This window comes from Mchenga conophoros, linkage group LG6 (assembly GCF_057382185.1).
Source record: "Mchenga conophoros isolate Kocher_MC1m ecotype Shallow Benthic linkage group LG6, M_conophoros_male_GT1.1, whole genome shotgun sequence".
Lineage (NCBI taxonomy): Eukaryota > Metazoa > Chordata > Actinopteri > Cichliformes > Cichlidae > Mchenga > Mchenga conophoros.
This window is the reverse complement of record NC_140531.1, coordinates 5,399,071-5,413,288: the sequence shown is the minus strand read 5'-3', so window position 1 is coordinate 5,413,288 and position 14,218 is coordinate 5,399,071. Positions and strand designations below refer to the sequence as shown.

At 41.4% G+C, this 14,218-nt stretch overlaps 1 protein-coding gene across 2 annotated transcripts in view; it reads left to right on the top strand.

Annotated features, from left to right (window-relative positions):
- Positions 1 to 7,180: 7,180 nt before the first annotated feature.
- The window catches only part of LOC146571942 (heterogeneous nuclear ribonucleoprotein L-like), a 45,786-nt gene continuing 38,748 nt past the window's right edge, over positions 7,181 to 14,218 (top strand). For both annotated transcript variants that reach the window (XM_085275953.1, XM_085275952.1), the window contains exon 1: positions 7,181 to 7,806. In XM_085275953.1, the coding sequence (XP_085132079.1) occupies positions 7,633 to 7,806 (174 nt within the window). In that variant the 5' untranslated portion in view covers positions 7,181 to 7,632. The remainder of the gene's footprint in view (positions 7,807 to 14,218) is intronic.

The window sequence follows — 14,218 nt, the reverse complement described above, 5'->3', positions numbered from 1 at the left end:
TGTGCTATAGAAATAAATTATGATTTGATTTGAAGTGTTTGCCACCTTCTAGGGCTGCCACAAATGATTATTTTGATAGTCGACTAGTCACCGATTATTTTTGCGATTAGTCGACTAATCAGATCATGCATCCAGCTTATTGCACCAGCAGCATCTGCTCTTATATAACTATCATTAGCTTACAGCTTGAAGTGTTTAAGGTATGTGCTAACTAAAAATAAAGACAAGATGATAGTTTATTAAATTTTAATGAAATTTGCAGGTTGTTTTGGTGAAGTTTAATAAACTCAGCCGTCTGCTCTTTGCTATCTAAGATATAACAGGACACCGGAGTATATTCTCGAGCATCTCACACTTCTGATAATCAGCTGTCTGCTTGACGTTTATTCAGCTGTGTAAAAACTATAATTAAATCTCAGCCAAACCGATTTACTCAGGAACAAATAAAATACTGAAAAAAGCCAAACAATAACATTTTTAAGTGACTTATATATCATGTTTAACCTGAGTAGAGAAAGACTGCGGTGGGTGTTCTCACGGCTCTAGTGAGCCATGAACCCCAGCTAGCTATCGAGCTGGTGGTTAACAGACGTCTCTGAAAACGTCGGAGCGCTTTTGAAAATATGTAGTGTCTTGATAAACTGAGCAGATATTTGAGGTTTACACAGCTACATTCTCGCCTGAAAGTATGTTAAACGTTTATTTTGTGACCCAGAAAGAATAATAAGAGTAATATTAAAACTAACTACCTGCCGCCATTGTTGGAAACTGAGCTGGGCCGCGCTATGAATTCTGGGACACAGCTTCATCTTCTTCGGGGTTTAACAGCAGCTGGCATCTTTGTACATGAAGTGCTGCCATCTTCTGTTTAAGTCTCTTATTACACTCTTCAATCCTGCTACTTATTCCTGTGTCTTTTGGGATCTTACAAACCTTCAAACGACGCGTCAACTATTAAATTATTTGTTGACGATTTTGATAGTCGACGTAATCGTGACTAGTCGACTAATCATGGCAGCCCTAACACTTTCCTGATTTCCTATTTTAGTATGTTTGTCACATTTAAATGTTTCAATCATCAAACAAATTTACATTTTAGACAAAAATAAGTAAACACAAAATGCAAAATGTTTCTAAATAAAGGTCTTTATTGAGGGTGGGGCAAGGGTCTTCTGATGAGACAAAAGGTGAAGTTTTTGGAAGATGTGTGTCCCATTGCATCTGCTTAGACAGATTGGAATCAGAGGACATTGCTGAGAAGACCACAAGACTGGCTGTGGTTAAAGAGGGCTGACATCACTTGGCCTGCTAAGGCAGTCAGCTAACCGTGAGACACATGCCAAGGATTGATCAACCCACGGTGGGTCTACCTCAGCAGAGGATTCCAAAAGGGTAGAAAACCTAACACTAGAAATTTTATGATGATAAACCCAAACCCCGGTTGACTGGTACAGCTGTTTCAGGGCATTCTGGGGGCTGTGCAGTTAACCTTATGGCAGTGAAAACTAACGGAGGAATAAAAAAAATGTTCTGCTCTTCTTTCCTCTCTTTTTCTCTTCTCTGGGATACAGTGGGGAGGTAGAGCATACAACCCGATCCGGCAGGAAGGTGTGGGATGCCAGATCGGCTCTCAGCTCTCTTATCTTGTGTCTTTTGTCTTACTTCTCTCTTTATTGCCTTTTCTATCCCTTTAAAGAAGTGAGGCTCCTTAAATATCAAAGAGGTAAGTATTACTTCTCATTTTGCAGTGAATTGATAGAAGAAAATAAATTGTGGAAATTAAACAGAATATAGTGGAAGAGAAATAACAATTTAACATAAACCAGTGACACACTCCGGGGCCTGATCAGCCCTGGCAGGGCCTCCTGGATCAGAGTGTCTAGTGATAATGATCGAAACACCCAATGAATCCAAAGTCCGCTACTGATGATGTGTCCCAAAATTTCAATACTATAATCTAGATCAGATCTCTAATCCCTATGCCTAACCAAGGAAGGTAAAAAGAAACCAAAAGAACAGTTTGTGGCAAAAGACAGAAACACCCTGTGAGGTTGAGGCACACGATGTGTCCCTCTGGTAAAGTTAAAGTTAGGAGAGAGTATGACCATGCAGCGTTTCAAGCTTGGAAGTACAGACAGTCCTTTGAGTTTGAGTCTGTAAAAAGTGACAAAAACATTAGCATCCGGTGTACACTCTGAGTGGGAAGAAAACTTCTTTCTTCTTTGAAATGAAACTTCAATTCTGAAGGAGCACCTAACAAGCTGGCACAGGAATGTGAAATTCACAGAGAAACCCGTGGATCCCCCCACTGACATGACCTCCAACACTTAGGGCTATCACACTTAGGGCTGTGTGATATGATGAAATATATCGGATAACAAAATGAAAACATCTATTGTTGCCGCAAACCGGTCCCCACCACAGACTCAAACATGGCAAACCTCTTCTACCACCTACGCAAGAGTTACGTGAAAGAGTATGGAGAGTGTTTACAGATCAGAAGCAAAAAAGAGCCGTCAGGTGCTCAAAATAAACTTTCGACTCAAACGTTAGAACAGTGTTTTCCTCGCCGCACGCCACGTAATAAATACTCACAAAAAATGGCAGCCCTTACAACTTGTATCTAAAAATATATAGTTTCATGCATCGGTCAAAACACTCGACTCCAGGTACACGATAGCTCAAAAAAATTCACACAACTCGAGTTGCCCAAGATTCACAGAATTTAGAGAAAAAACACTATTTTGTGATATATATGGTTATCGGGATGAGAAATGTCTTATATGAGATGGTTATGAGATTTTGGTCCTATCGCAGAACCGGAGTCCCACGCCTGCTGAACAGGTGAAAATAGACATAAGAGTTACAGAACTTAGTGCCGCTGAATGTTTGATTTTATTTCTTTATTTCTTTATTTCTGTTGTCAAATTTGCAATAAAGAAATTAGAGCTCTTTTCTTTCCGATTCAGAGATGGTCTTTCCCTTTTCACGTAAATGTCCTCCTTGACTCTGCGCTCAAACCAGCGTTCCTTCCTGTCCAGGATGTGTCCTCATCATTGAAAGTCCTGGCCTGACGAGGTAGGTCTTCTGTGTTGTGCTATCTGCTTCTTCCAAGGTTGTTTGGTTTCCCCGATGTATAAATCCTGGGAATCCTCCTGGCACTTAACAGCGTACACTATGTTACTGCATTTGTGTCGGGGGACCCGATCCTTGGGGTGGACCAATTTTTGGCACAGCGTGTTTTGGGGTTTAAAAGCCACAGAGACCTGGTGTTTAGATAAAATGCGTCTCAGCTGTTCCGATACTCCTGACACGTACAGGATCACTACAGGTTTTCACATAGGCAGCGGTTGTCCTTCTCTCCTGGATCGGCTGGAGCTTTCTTTAGGTGCCTTCCCAGCATTGACAAAAGTCCAGCTGGGATAACCACATTTACTCAGGGCCTTCTTGATGTGATGTTCTTCTGCCTCCTTGTCCGCTGTGTCAGTGGGGATGGTGTTTGCTCTGTGTTGTAGCATCCTGATGACACCCAGTTTATGCTCCAGTGGATGATGAGAGTCAAACCTTAAATACTGATCCGTATGTGTAGGTTTATGGTACACATCAGCTTTTAGATGTCCCCCATTACTGATGGAAGTCTCATAGTCTAAGAAGGCTAACCTGCCACTGTTCATATCCTCCCTGGTGAATTTGATGTGTCGGTCCACTGAGTTAATGTGATCTGTGAATTGTGGTATGTCCTGAGATTTGATTTTCACCCAGGAGTCATCCACATACCTGAACCAATGGCTTGGTGGTGTTCCAGGGTAGGATAGCAAACCCTTCTTTTCCACTTCTTCCATGTACAAGTTGGCCACAATGGGTGAAACTGGGGAACCCATGGCACACCCATGTTTCTGCCTGTAGTACTGACCCTTGTATGTGAAGTAGGTTGATGCTGAAGGTGGTCCTGTTGCTGAGGTTGGGGTCATCGTGTAATCTCTTACGAACTATCTCCAACGCTTCCGTGACTGGGATGCAAGTGAAGAGAGACGTAACATCGTACGAGACCATAGTTTCATCTGCCTCCATAATGACATCTCTCCCCTTCTCAACAAAATCCAGGGTGCTCTAGTTGTGGTGTTCAGAGCTGCCTACCAGCGGGTTGAGGATCAAAGCCACAATCTTGGAGATGTTATAGGTGATCATACAGGTCATACAGGTCTTAAAGGTGCACCCTCTTTGTGTATCTTGTAATACTAACTCTTCTGTATTTTTCATTTTTGTTGTTGTTGTTTTTGTGACACGATATTGTCCGAGTGGCAGCACTTATGGTTTAGGAGAATACTGCAACAGCGGATATAAATGGCTGCATCTGTGTGACAATAATGGTGCAGCCGTGAGCGAAGAGACCAGTGTGGAGGGTATATTTGCACCTTACCATTACTAATGTTAAGAAACTTTGCAGATATGTCACCAAAGGTTTTATTGTTCTTAATTGTAGAGCTAAATTTGCATTGCTAAATAAATAAGTGAGATTAACCACAGTACTTTTAAAACAGCCTTCGTAGCCTCGCTGTGACGTAATCACCCTTTAAACACGGCCTGCAAAGGAAGTGGGCCTAAATTGGGACACAGCTAGCAAGTGTAGCGGTACAGGCCAGGTTGGGTTTTTTTCAACAATATATATTACTTATTTTATTTGGCTGCGGGCTTTTCTCTATTGATATTGGCTATTTGGATCAATGGATTTTTGCAAAGTTTATGATCTAATGCTGCATTCCATTTGAACTGGGAATGTGTGTGTTTGTGTCTGCCTGAGTACGCATGTGTGTGGTGGTGGTGGGAGCCAGGGCACTATATGCGACTATAAAATTGTTTAAATTACATATGGACAGTTAAATAAGCTTCCCCGTAATATCCCTCAGAGCTGTCTCCATCTTTTTTTTTAAAATATGTGAAAGTAGTAGTTTTATACTTTTCTTTTATATCATGGTGTGGGTGGCTGTAGCTCAGGTGGCAGAGCAGGTCAGCCACTAATCAGAAGGTCGGTGGTTCGATCCCAGGCTGCCTCCTGGCTGCATGCCAAATATCCTTGGGCAAGATACTAACCCCATGTTTGCCTACTGGTGGTGGTCAGAGGGCCCGGTGGCGCCAGTGTCCGGCAGCCTCGCCTCTGTCAGTGTGCCCCAGGGCAGCTGTGGCTACAGTGTGCTTACCATCGCCAGTGTGTGAATGGGTGAATGACTGAATGTAGTGTGAAGCGCTTTGGGGTCCTTAGGGACTAGAAAAGCGCTATACAAATGCAGGCCATTTACCATCATGCATATGTGCAACATCCGTGTTTACACATGCAGATTAATAGGTTTTTCAGAAATTTACTACAGAAAATATAACAAATGTAAAATCTTAAATTATTCCATGTATCTATTTATTGAATAAATGAACGACATTCAGCACTTTAGGTATGCCTATGTGATCAACATAGTGGGCCTTGTATAAGAACTGCCACACCAGCAGCTAAGAGTGATGGGGATTTGGTGTTGTGCCGAAAAGTGGTTTATCATATTTGCCAAAATGTTGATTGTCGGTATTTAAACGGTTGTAAATACAACAATGCAGATGCATAAAAATCCTTGCAAAACAGTTCATTTAAATTTTTTTTATATGTAGTCCCTTTGTAAATCCTGTTGACTGCAGACTGTTTATCAACATAAGCAAAGATATTTGGCATAAAAAAAACACAAACACATAGAACCGCCAGAAATCACTTTTTGGCAGACGATCACAAAAGAAGCAGCAACTGGCTGCATTTCTGTGATATTGGAGACAGAAAGGTTGAGTACATAATTGGTAAAAAAAAAAAAAAAAGAAGAAGAATAAATATATCAGAGCAGCGTAGGCAGAGGGTGCGCATTCGCTGTCTGCTCTACTCCAGGGTCTTGTCCGTCTGCCTGCTCTGTTGTCAGATGGAGGTAGTGTGCAAAGTATGTACAAAACGGGTCTGTGGGCCACTCGTGCTCATCTTCTTGTTGGTTTGTGAGCCAGCCAAAAGAGAGCGAAGTTAACATACCATCAGCTGAGGTGAAACCATATTAAAAACTATTAAAAATATCCAACTACAGTCTCTGGTTTTCAAGTATTATTATTATTATTATTATTATTATTATCATCATTGTTTAAAGTTTTTATTGCGGTTATCCTGTTCTTGTGAACTAGCCTATGATACAGCCACTTGTCTGACCAATCAACTTGGCAATTGCTTATGCTTAATAATTTCCCCTCAACTATAAATCAGTGACTTTTCAGTTGTGGCCACATTGTACCACTGTGAGAGGGGTGCTACAGAATAGTCTAAATCAGGGGTGCTCAATACGTCGATCGCGATCGACCAGTCGATCGCAAAGGTAGTATTGGTAGATCGCATGGCATTAAAAAAATAGATGCCAGCCTATCATCCATCCCGTCACTTGATTGATACAGGGAAGCCAGTCAGATGACAGCAGATTTTTTCTGACGCTTAGGTCGCTGCGCATGCGCAAACAGCGGCGCGAAGTGTAGTAAAACTGACAAGCTAGTCAGCGAGTTAACTCCAATTTTTAGCTCTCGGTTTTTTCTCTTAAACCTGGCCGTCAGCAGCTACTGTCCGGACTATGCATCCCTGGCTGATTCAATTCAGTGCAAGTCATCAGAGTAAACTCAGGTAATGACAAAAAATTTACATAGTTAATTGCGTTGTGAAATATTGGATATTGCGGTTATGCATGTATATACATTGTAGATATAAAGAATCCTCAATATATTTATAAATAAGTATATGTTTTGGATTTTTGTAGTGGGTAGATCATTTTGACTTGGTCATTTTATAAGTAGCTCACATGCGGAAAAAGTGTGAGCACCCCTGGTCTAAATGATAGCAGCTTTAATTTGTTCAACTATAAATCAATGATTTTTCAACCTGATGTGGTGATCTGGCCAACTATAAATAGATCAACAAGCAATAATAACGGGATAACTATAAATCAGTATTATTCCAATGTTATTACTATCGCACTGTAGGCTTTTTTAACGTTTATTTAAGATTTCTTTAGCATTAACATTTCAATCTTGATCATAATGAAGTTTTAGACCTTGAGAAAAATTAACATCTATTTATTTATTAACATGTTATCTGGTGTACGTCATCCGCGTCCAGCAACACGCAGGATCTTGGGGGACTGCACGTGTGAAAACCGCTCTCCCCCATCTGTGCAACCGAAAAGACGGACACATATAAACCCGCTTAATCTGCGTTTAAGGCAGGCAAGCCAAAAGAGACGAATCTTAGAAAAGACCCAGACTTCCCATCACTACCTCTTGGGTATGTGAAGGTGAGTCTACAAAAATGGTAAGTCTAATTTGTTTCAATAAAAAAACAAAAACAAAAACAAAAAACAGAACAACAAGAACAACAAAAAGCCACCCAGTGTTGTAAGAAAATAAGTGTGCCTGCAAGAGAACACAAACCATGACACGCAATGAGCAATGTAAGACGTCTTCCTGTTTTGGCGATCTTTGGAGCTGACCTGAGAGACAGCGAGAGACAGCGAGAGTAGCAGGTGCAACGTCTCTTCTTCCTTTTTACCGAAAATTTGTGACTTTCTCCTCTCTTCTATGATGGAAGAGAGCGAAGACAGAAAAGAAGGATATTACCAGGTCGCCAAGCGGCTCCGGACGGAACAAGAGACCGGTGTAAAAGAGCTAGAGGACGGGAAGGAGGAGGAGGATTCTGCCGCTGAGGAGGCAGCGGGGAACGGGTGCACTGAGAACCGCAGGAGCGGAGGGAAGGTGAGGCACACAATATTAATCCTTCTGTATCTAAATAAAATGTAAATATTTAACATTTTTTCATACGATTTACAAACAACTGGAAGGGTCTGAAAATTATGTTAATGATTAAAATAGACAGCAAGAGAAATGAAAGAGTACAAAGTCAGAGTGGAATATAAATGAGTTTCTACATTTATTATTATCAGTCATTATTTACATAAACGGCGTAACTTTGGAACAAGTGGCAGTAACCCGTTTTCATCGTCACGACGATCACTAACGTGCTTAAGAAAAATGTGTTGGAAGTTAACCAGTCCGGAGCTTCGTGTTAACTCAGTTTAATTCATTTGTGATTTTATAATTCAGAACAGTCCACTCTCTTTGTATTGTAAGGTTAAAAACCAACAATATTATAGAAAACCCGCAGATGTACGCTATGAGCATATGTGGAGAGTGAGAAGAACTTTTAACAGGATGAGCACACCAGCCATACCATGTCCCAGACTGGTGGTTAGAAACTATTTAAAGATGAATCATTTTTTGAATTAACTGAATTGAATAAGTGCAAGAAAATGAATGGATGAATGGATATGTTAAAACTTTTTGTTCGCATTCTTCCTTCCTTTGAGCTCCATGGAGATCTTTATATGTTAACTTGTAGACGTGCATCCAGTCAGCAAGTGTACTCTGCATCATAACATACATGATGAGTAGTGTCCGTATTCCTGATTTACTCATGGATCTTTGCTGTTTCAGCCTGGATATAGAATCTGCACTGTAGTGTACATATTCCACCACTCTAGTGGCCTCCCCAGGCTTTCCTAGCGGCTTTTTCAGCAGTCACTTGAGGGACTGCTTTATCTACCAGTAGCTGGTGTTTTGCCCGCCTGGTGTTTCTGTCAGTTCCTTTCTGGGCCCTGCTCATATATTAAGCTATGTTGTTTTTAAGAAGACCATATCGTTCTAAGAACTATTACTATTTTTTATTACACACATTTGTTTAGCAGTTTATCAAACTTAGTCTGGACAGATCATTATTTTCCTCAAGCAAAATACCGTTATTGAGTTCTACCTCAAAGCTGTGGCTTCATACCGTAAAAAAACACATTAATTGAGTACTTATATTCAGATGATATAAGCAGCATATAGTCACCAGGGCTCGCAAAATCGCTAACCCGACGTCCCGGGGCTAGCGATTTTTCCAGTCGGGCTACCAAAATCTATCTCTACCCTGCCCGTCGGACTATCATAGGAAGGTAAAATATATGGTAAATGGCCTGCATTTGTATAGCGCTTTAGTCAGTCCCTAAGGACCCCAAAGCACTTTACACTACATTCAGTCATTCACCCATTCACACACACACAGGCAATGGCAAGCTACATTGTAGCCACAGCTACCCTGGGGCGCACTGACAGAGGCGAGGCTGCCGGACACTGGCGCCATCAGGCCCTCTGACCACCACCAGTAGGCAAACATGGGGTTAGTATCTTGCCCAAGGATATTTGGCATGCAGCCAGGAGCATATGTCAGTGCTTTTGCATTCTTTCGGAAATGTAGCTGGGTAATTATGTCATTGGCATCAGTGAGCCAATATGTGACATATTGAAATCGGGTTTGAATTTGCGCTTGTGTTTTGCTTTCACTTTGCAATCGCGCGAACTATGTATCCGGTCGTTAAGTCTGCCGTGTCTGGGCCTAAACTCCGCTGCAGGTCCATATATCAAACGATCACTATGGCATTACTGAGAGTTGAAAAACTGTCTAAAGTCTTTCATCTTTAATAAAATGATCAGCGTTCTGCTCTACCAGGTGTAACAATTGAGTTTAACACCCAGGCATCCATGAAAACGGAATTTATGACATTTAACGGAGTTAGAAGTTAGCAGGAAGTTAGCTCGCTAGCTTCTATCTAAATACAATATAGCATGTCCTGACTGCGGGGTTTTGGAAACAAATTAAAACGTACAGCTCTGTTATCACTTCCAGCATAAATGAAGACAGAAAACTAAACAGCAGTGACGTTTGTAGGGTTACTGAAGTTTGGCTAGCTGGTATATAATGATGTGCTACGTGACCGCTAGCGACACAGCTATGTTAGCATAATATAAACAAGCTAACTTTTTTTTTCCACTCGATAAAAGTTAACGTGAGTGTTCAGGTCAGGAACAAATGTAATCGCATGGCAGGATGCTGTAAAAGGACCAAACTTCAGCCAGGAGAACAACTGAGATAATCCATCAACAATACGAGGTTAGTCATTCATATACTGCTGCATGTGCTGGGCTGTAGTTACATCCTAAGGTTTTAAAAACTGAGCTTAAATAAATGATTAGCGGTAATAAAAGCCGAGGGAGGTCAACAGTGATCACTGACTGTTTTAGGAGCTTTTTGAGATTAAATATTCAAATTCAAATTCAAATTCAAATTCAAATTTTATTTGTCACACACACACAACCATACACAGTATGACATGGGGGTGAAATGCTTGTAGCTGTACAATGCCCGACCATTAAATGACAGAAGAAAAGTTTTACAATATTTACAATTTACTACAAAAATTTACAAATTAACTTAGGAATTTACAGTAAAGAATGTGCAAATAGCAGAAGAGATTATAAAGATAAGGATTATAAATTATAGGAATTATAGGATTATAGGAAATGTGTGGTGGTGCGTGTGGTGACGTGTGTGAGAGTCCAGTCTTATAGTGACGTGTTTGGGAGAGTCCAGTCCTACACCTGGTTCAGGGCCCGAATAGCCTGGGGGAAGAAGCTCCTCCTCATTCTCTCTGTTTTGGCCTTAAGGGAGCGGAAGCGCTTCCCAGACCTCAACAGTGAGAAGAGTCCATTGTTGGGATGGGAGAGGTCCATCATAATCTTCCTAGCTTTGGACTTGCACCGCTTGGTGTAGATGGACAGCAGGTCAGGGAGCTCTGATTGAATGATGCGTTCTGCCGAGCGCACCACCCTTTGCAGATCTCGTCTGTCCTGCTTGGTGCTGTTCCCAAACCAGGTGCAGATGTTTGACGTCAGGACGCTCTCGATGGTGCAGGAGTAGAAGTTCTTGAGCACCTTCAGTGGCAGATGGAAGTCTCTAAGTCTTCTGAGGAAGAAGAGACGCTGACGGGCTTTCTTAACCAGGGTGTTGATGTGACAGGACCATGACAGGTCCTGAGTGATGTGGACACCCAGGTATCGGAAACTGTCCACTCTCTCCACTGGCGTGCCACTGATGATGAGGGGTTTGTAATTCCTCGCCTGCTTTGTAGTGAAGTCCACGATCAGCTCCTTAGTCTTGCTGACGTTTAGGAGGAGGTTATTCTCCTGGCACCAGGTCTCCAGGTTCCTAATCTCCTCCAGGTAGGCCGTCTCGATGTTGTCGGAGATCAGGCCCACAACAGCAGTGTCGTCAGCAAACTTGACAATGGAGGTGGTGTCGGATGTGGCTACACAGTCATAAGTGTATAGTGAGTACAGCAGGGGGCTTAAAACACAGCCCTGAGGCACTCCAGTGCTGAGTGAGATGGAGGGGGAGACTTGTTTTCCTACCCTCACTGATTGGGGTCTGTCTGTGAGGAAGTTGAGGATCCACTGACACAGTGATGAGCTGAGTCCTAGATCCGTCAACTTGGTGAAAAGCTTAGAGGGAATTATTGTGTTGAATGCTGAACTGTAGTCCACGAACAGCATCCTAACATAATTCCCTCTGCCAGTGTCCAGGTGACTCAGGGATGTGTGGAGCAGGTGAGATATGGCATCGTCTGTGGAACGATTAGTCCGGTAAGCAAACTGAAGTGAGTCGATGGTGGGAGGAAGTGAAGAAGTGATGTGATCTCTCATCAGTCTTTCAAAACACTTCATCACAATTGAAGTCAGTGCTACTGGACGGTAGTCATTGTGGCAAGCGGGCTGTTGTTTCTTTGGAACAGGGACAATAATGGACCGTTTGAAGCACGTGGGAACCACAGCTTGGGCCAGGGAGAGGTTGAAGATCTCCGTGAACACCGGTGCTAGTTGATCAGCGCAGGCTCTAAGGACCCGGCCAGGGATTGCATCTGGTCCTGCTGCCTTCCTGGTGTTCACCCTCCTGAAGGTGTTCCTCACGGCATGCTCTGTGATGACGAATGCATTTTCTTCACTGGTGCACTCCGAGCGCGCGCAGCCGTTTGTTGTTTTAATTGCTGCGCCGTCGAAGCGAGCATAAAACGTGTTCAGCTCATCAGCCAGTGAAGCATCGGCATTCATCATTGAAGAAGCTGGTCGTTTATAGTCCGTTATAGTCCGCAGTCCTTTCCACAGGCTCCTAGAGTCGCACTGTCGTAGCTGTGACTCTAGAAATAGAAGAAAATACAAAATATTAAACATGTTAACAAACACAAAAGCCATATTAAACGCAGACTAGGATTTGTCACGTCATCGCTTAACGACCGGATAGAGAGTGACAGTACTGATTGGTGAGTGACGATAATTTCCTCTGACATCGTCTTATCAATCGTTAGCTTACTATGCAAACATGACAAGTGAAATCTCCCGCAGCAAGCTTAAACATGTGAGAGGTTGATCGTGCAGAGAATCGCTGAGCGTTATGTGAGTGTGTGTGTGTAAAAGCAGCAGGATATATATTTTAGTTCTGCTGAGCCACTTCTTCACCCTGCAAAAAAGCAAATGGCATAGATCTTCTTCACCCTGGTGAAGAAGTGACAGGAAAAGAAAAGCCTACCACAAAACGGAAAAGTTATGTGGTAGGCTTATCTGGTGCGCGTCTTTTATTTTGACAGCGAATGTGCACATGTGGACCACTTATGTGCACCCGTGTAAATAACATAATGTTCTGCCTGGTGTGTTGTTGGTTCTCCCTCGATTTCTGAGTCGACAAGCGCCTTTGTTACTGGGACCAGTAATTTTAAGAAAGGCCCCCATTAGAACCCATGAAAAATGCAAGAAATGCATTATTGCTCAGTCTGCAATATCTTTCCCAGAACAAACACCAATTGCAAATAACATACTAAAAATAAACCTGAAAAATCTGTTTAGAACAGCGTACTATGTTGCAAAGAGTGAACTACCACTGGCAAAATTTCAAAGCAGTCTTTGCAAACTTCAAAAAGCAAATGGCCTAGATCTTGGTTCCACTTGCCTCTTACCCGTGACTTCAGTGGAAATTTCAAATTCAGGATCTGACACAGACTGATTCATGTCCTACACAGTTCTTACAAGTTCATAGAAATTTCTGTTCAATTAGAACCAAGTATTTGAGTTGATGATTGTAATTTTTATTCAATGTTGTAATTTGTGTATGGGCAGAAATCTGTACCATCAGAAACTGAATATGAATAAGTTAAATTTGAATTGCTCAGATTGAATCTGAATTGTAACTTGAATAAATGCTTTTAAAAACTGAATATGAATTATCCTAATTTGAAATTGAATTTATTGGTCTGAAAATGATCATCACTAAATTGAAATTGAATTTTATATTTTGAAAATGAATTAATTTGCTTTGAAACCGTATTTTATCCTTTAAAAATTTAGCTCTCGAATAATTTCAGATTCACTTCTCACCATTCAGTTTCAGTTCCAAAATTCAGCTTTTTGGGACTTACATCCGGTTCCGGTTCAAGAGTAATGAGCGCAGATTAATAGAACTACGTTTTACTAGCGGACCGAAAGTGTTACTGACAGGAATCTACAGCGTCTCGAGCTGAATTAAGATTTCAGAAGTCATTCGTCATGTCGAATGACCAGCGGATAAACTCTCAGGTTGGTAATAAATGTATCACAGGTATAAGAACAAGCGTCATGTTAACAAATGATAGCCGTACGGTAACTTTTATGCTTATTGTAGCTGCTAGCTCAAAACGCTAATTTAGCGTAGTTTGCCCTGGATTCAGCTTTGACAAACAAATATGATCGACTGTTTCTAGTAGAATTCCAAAGTTGTCATCTTGTACCCTCAAATTAGGATAATTCATATTCAGTTTTTAAAAACATTTATTCAAGTTACAATTCAGAGTCAATCTGAGCAATTCAAATTCAAATTTAACTTATTCATATTCAGTTTCTGATGGTACAGATTTCTGCCCATATTTGTGTTTCAACAATTTTTTGATTAATGTTTTGTTTCCGTTACAATATTATACTTTAATGTATAATATTGTAAAGGAAACCAAGCAGGAAACAAAACATCAATCAAAAAATTGCTCTTTTTTTTGGGCTACTTAAATTTATTTTGGGCTACCAAAAACTGAAGAGTCCCTGCCCGAAGGTCTACCAGGGATTTTGAAATTTTGCGAGCCCTGGTCACCATAAATGAATGCAATAGACTTCTGTGCCTGTTATGGCCCTCCTTCCTTTCATCAAACATCCAGAACATGTTTTAACTCTTCAGTACATTCGGCAAAATTTGCTTTTGCATGTTTTTGTATTTTGA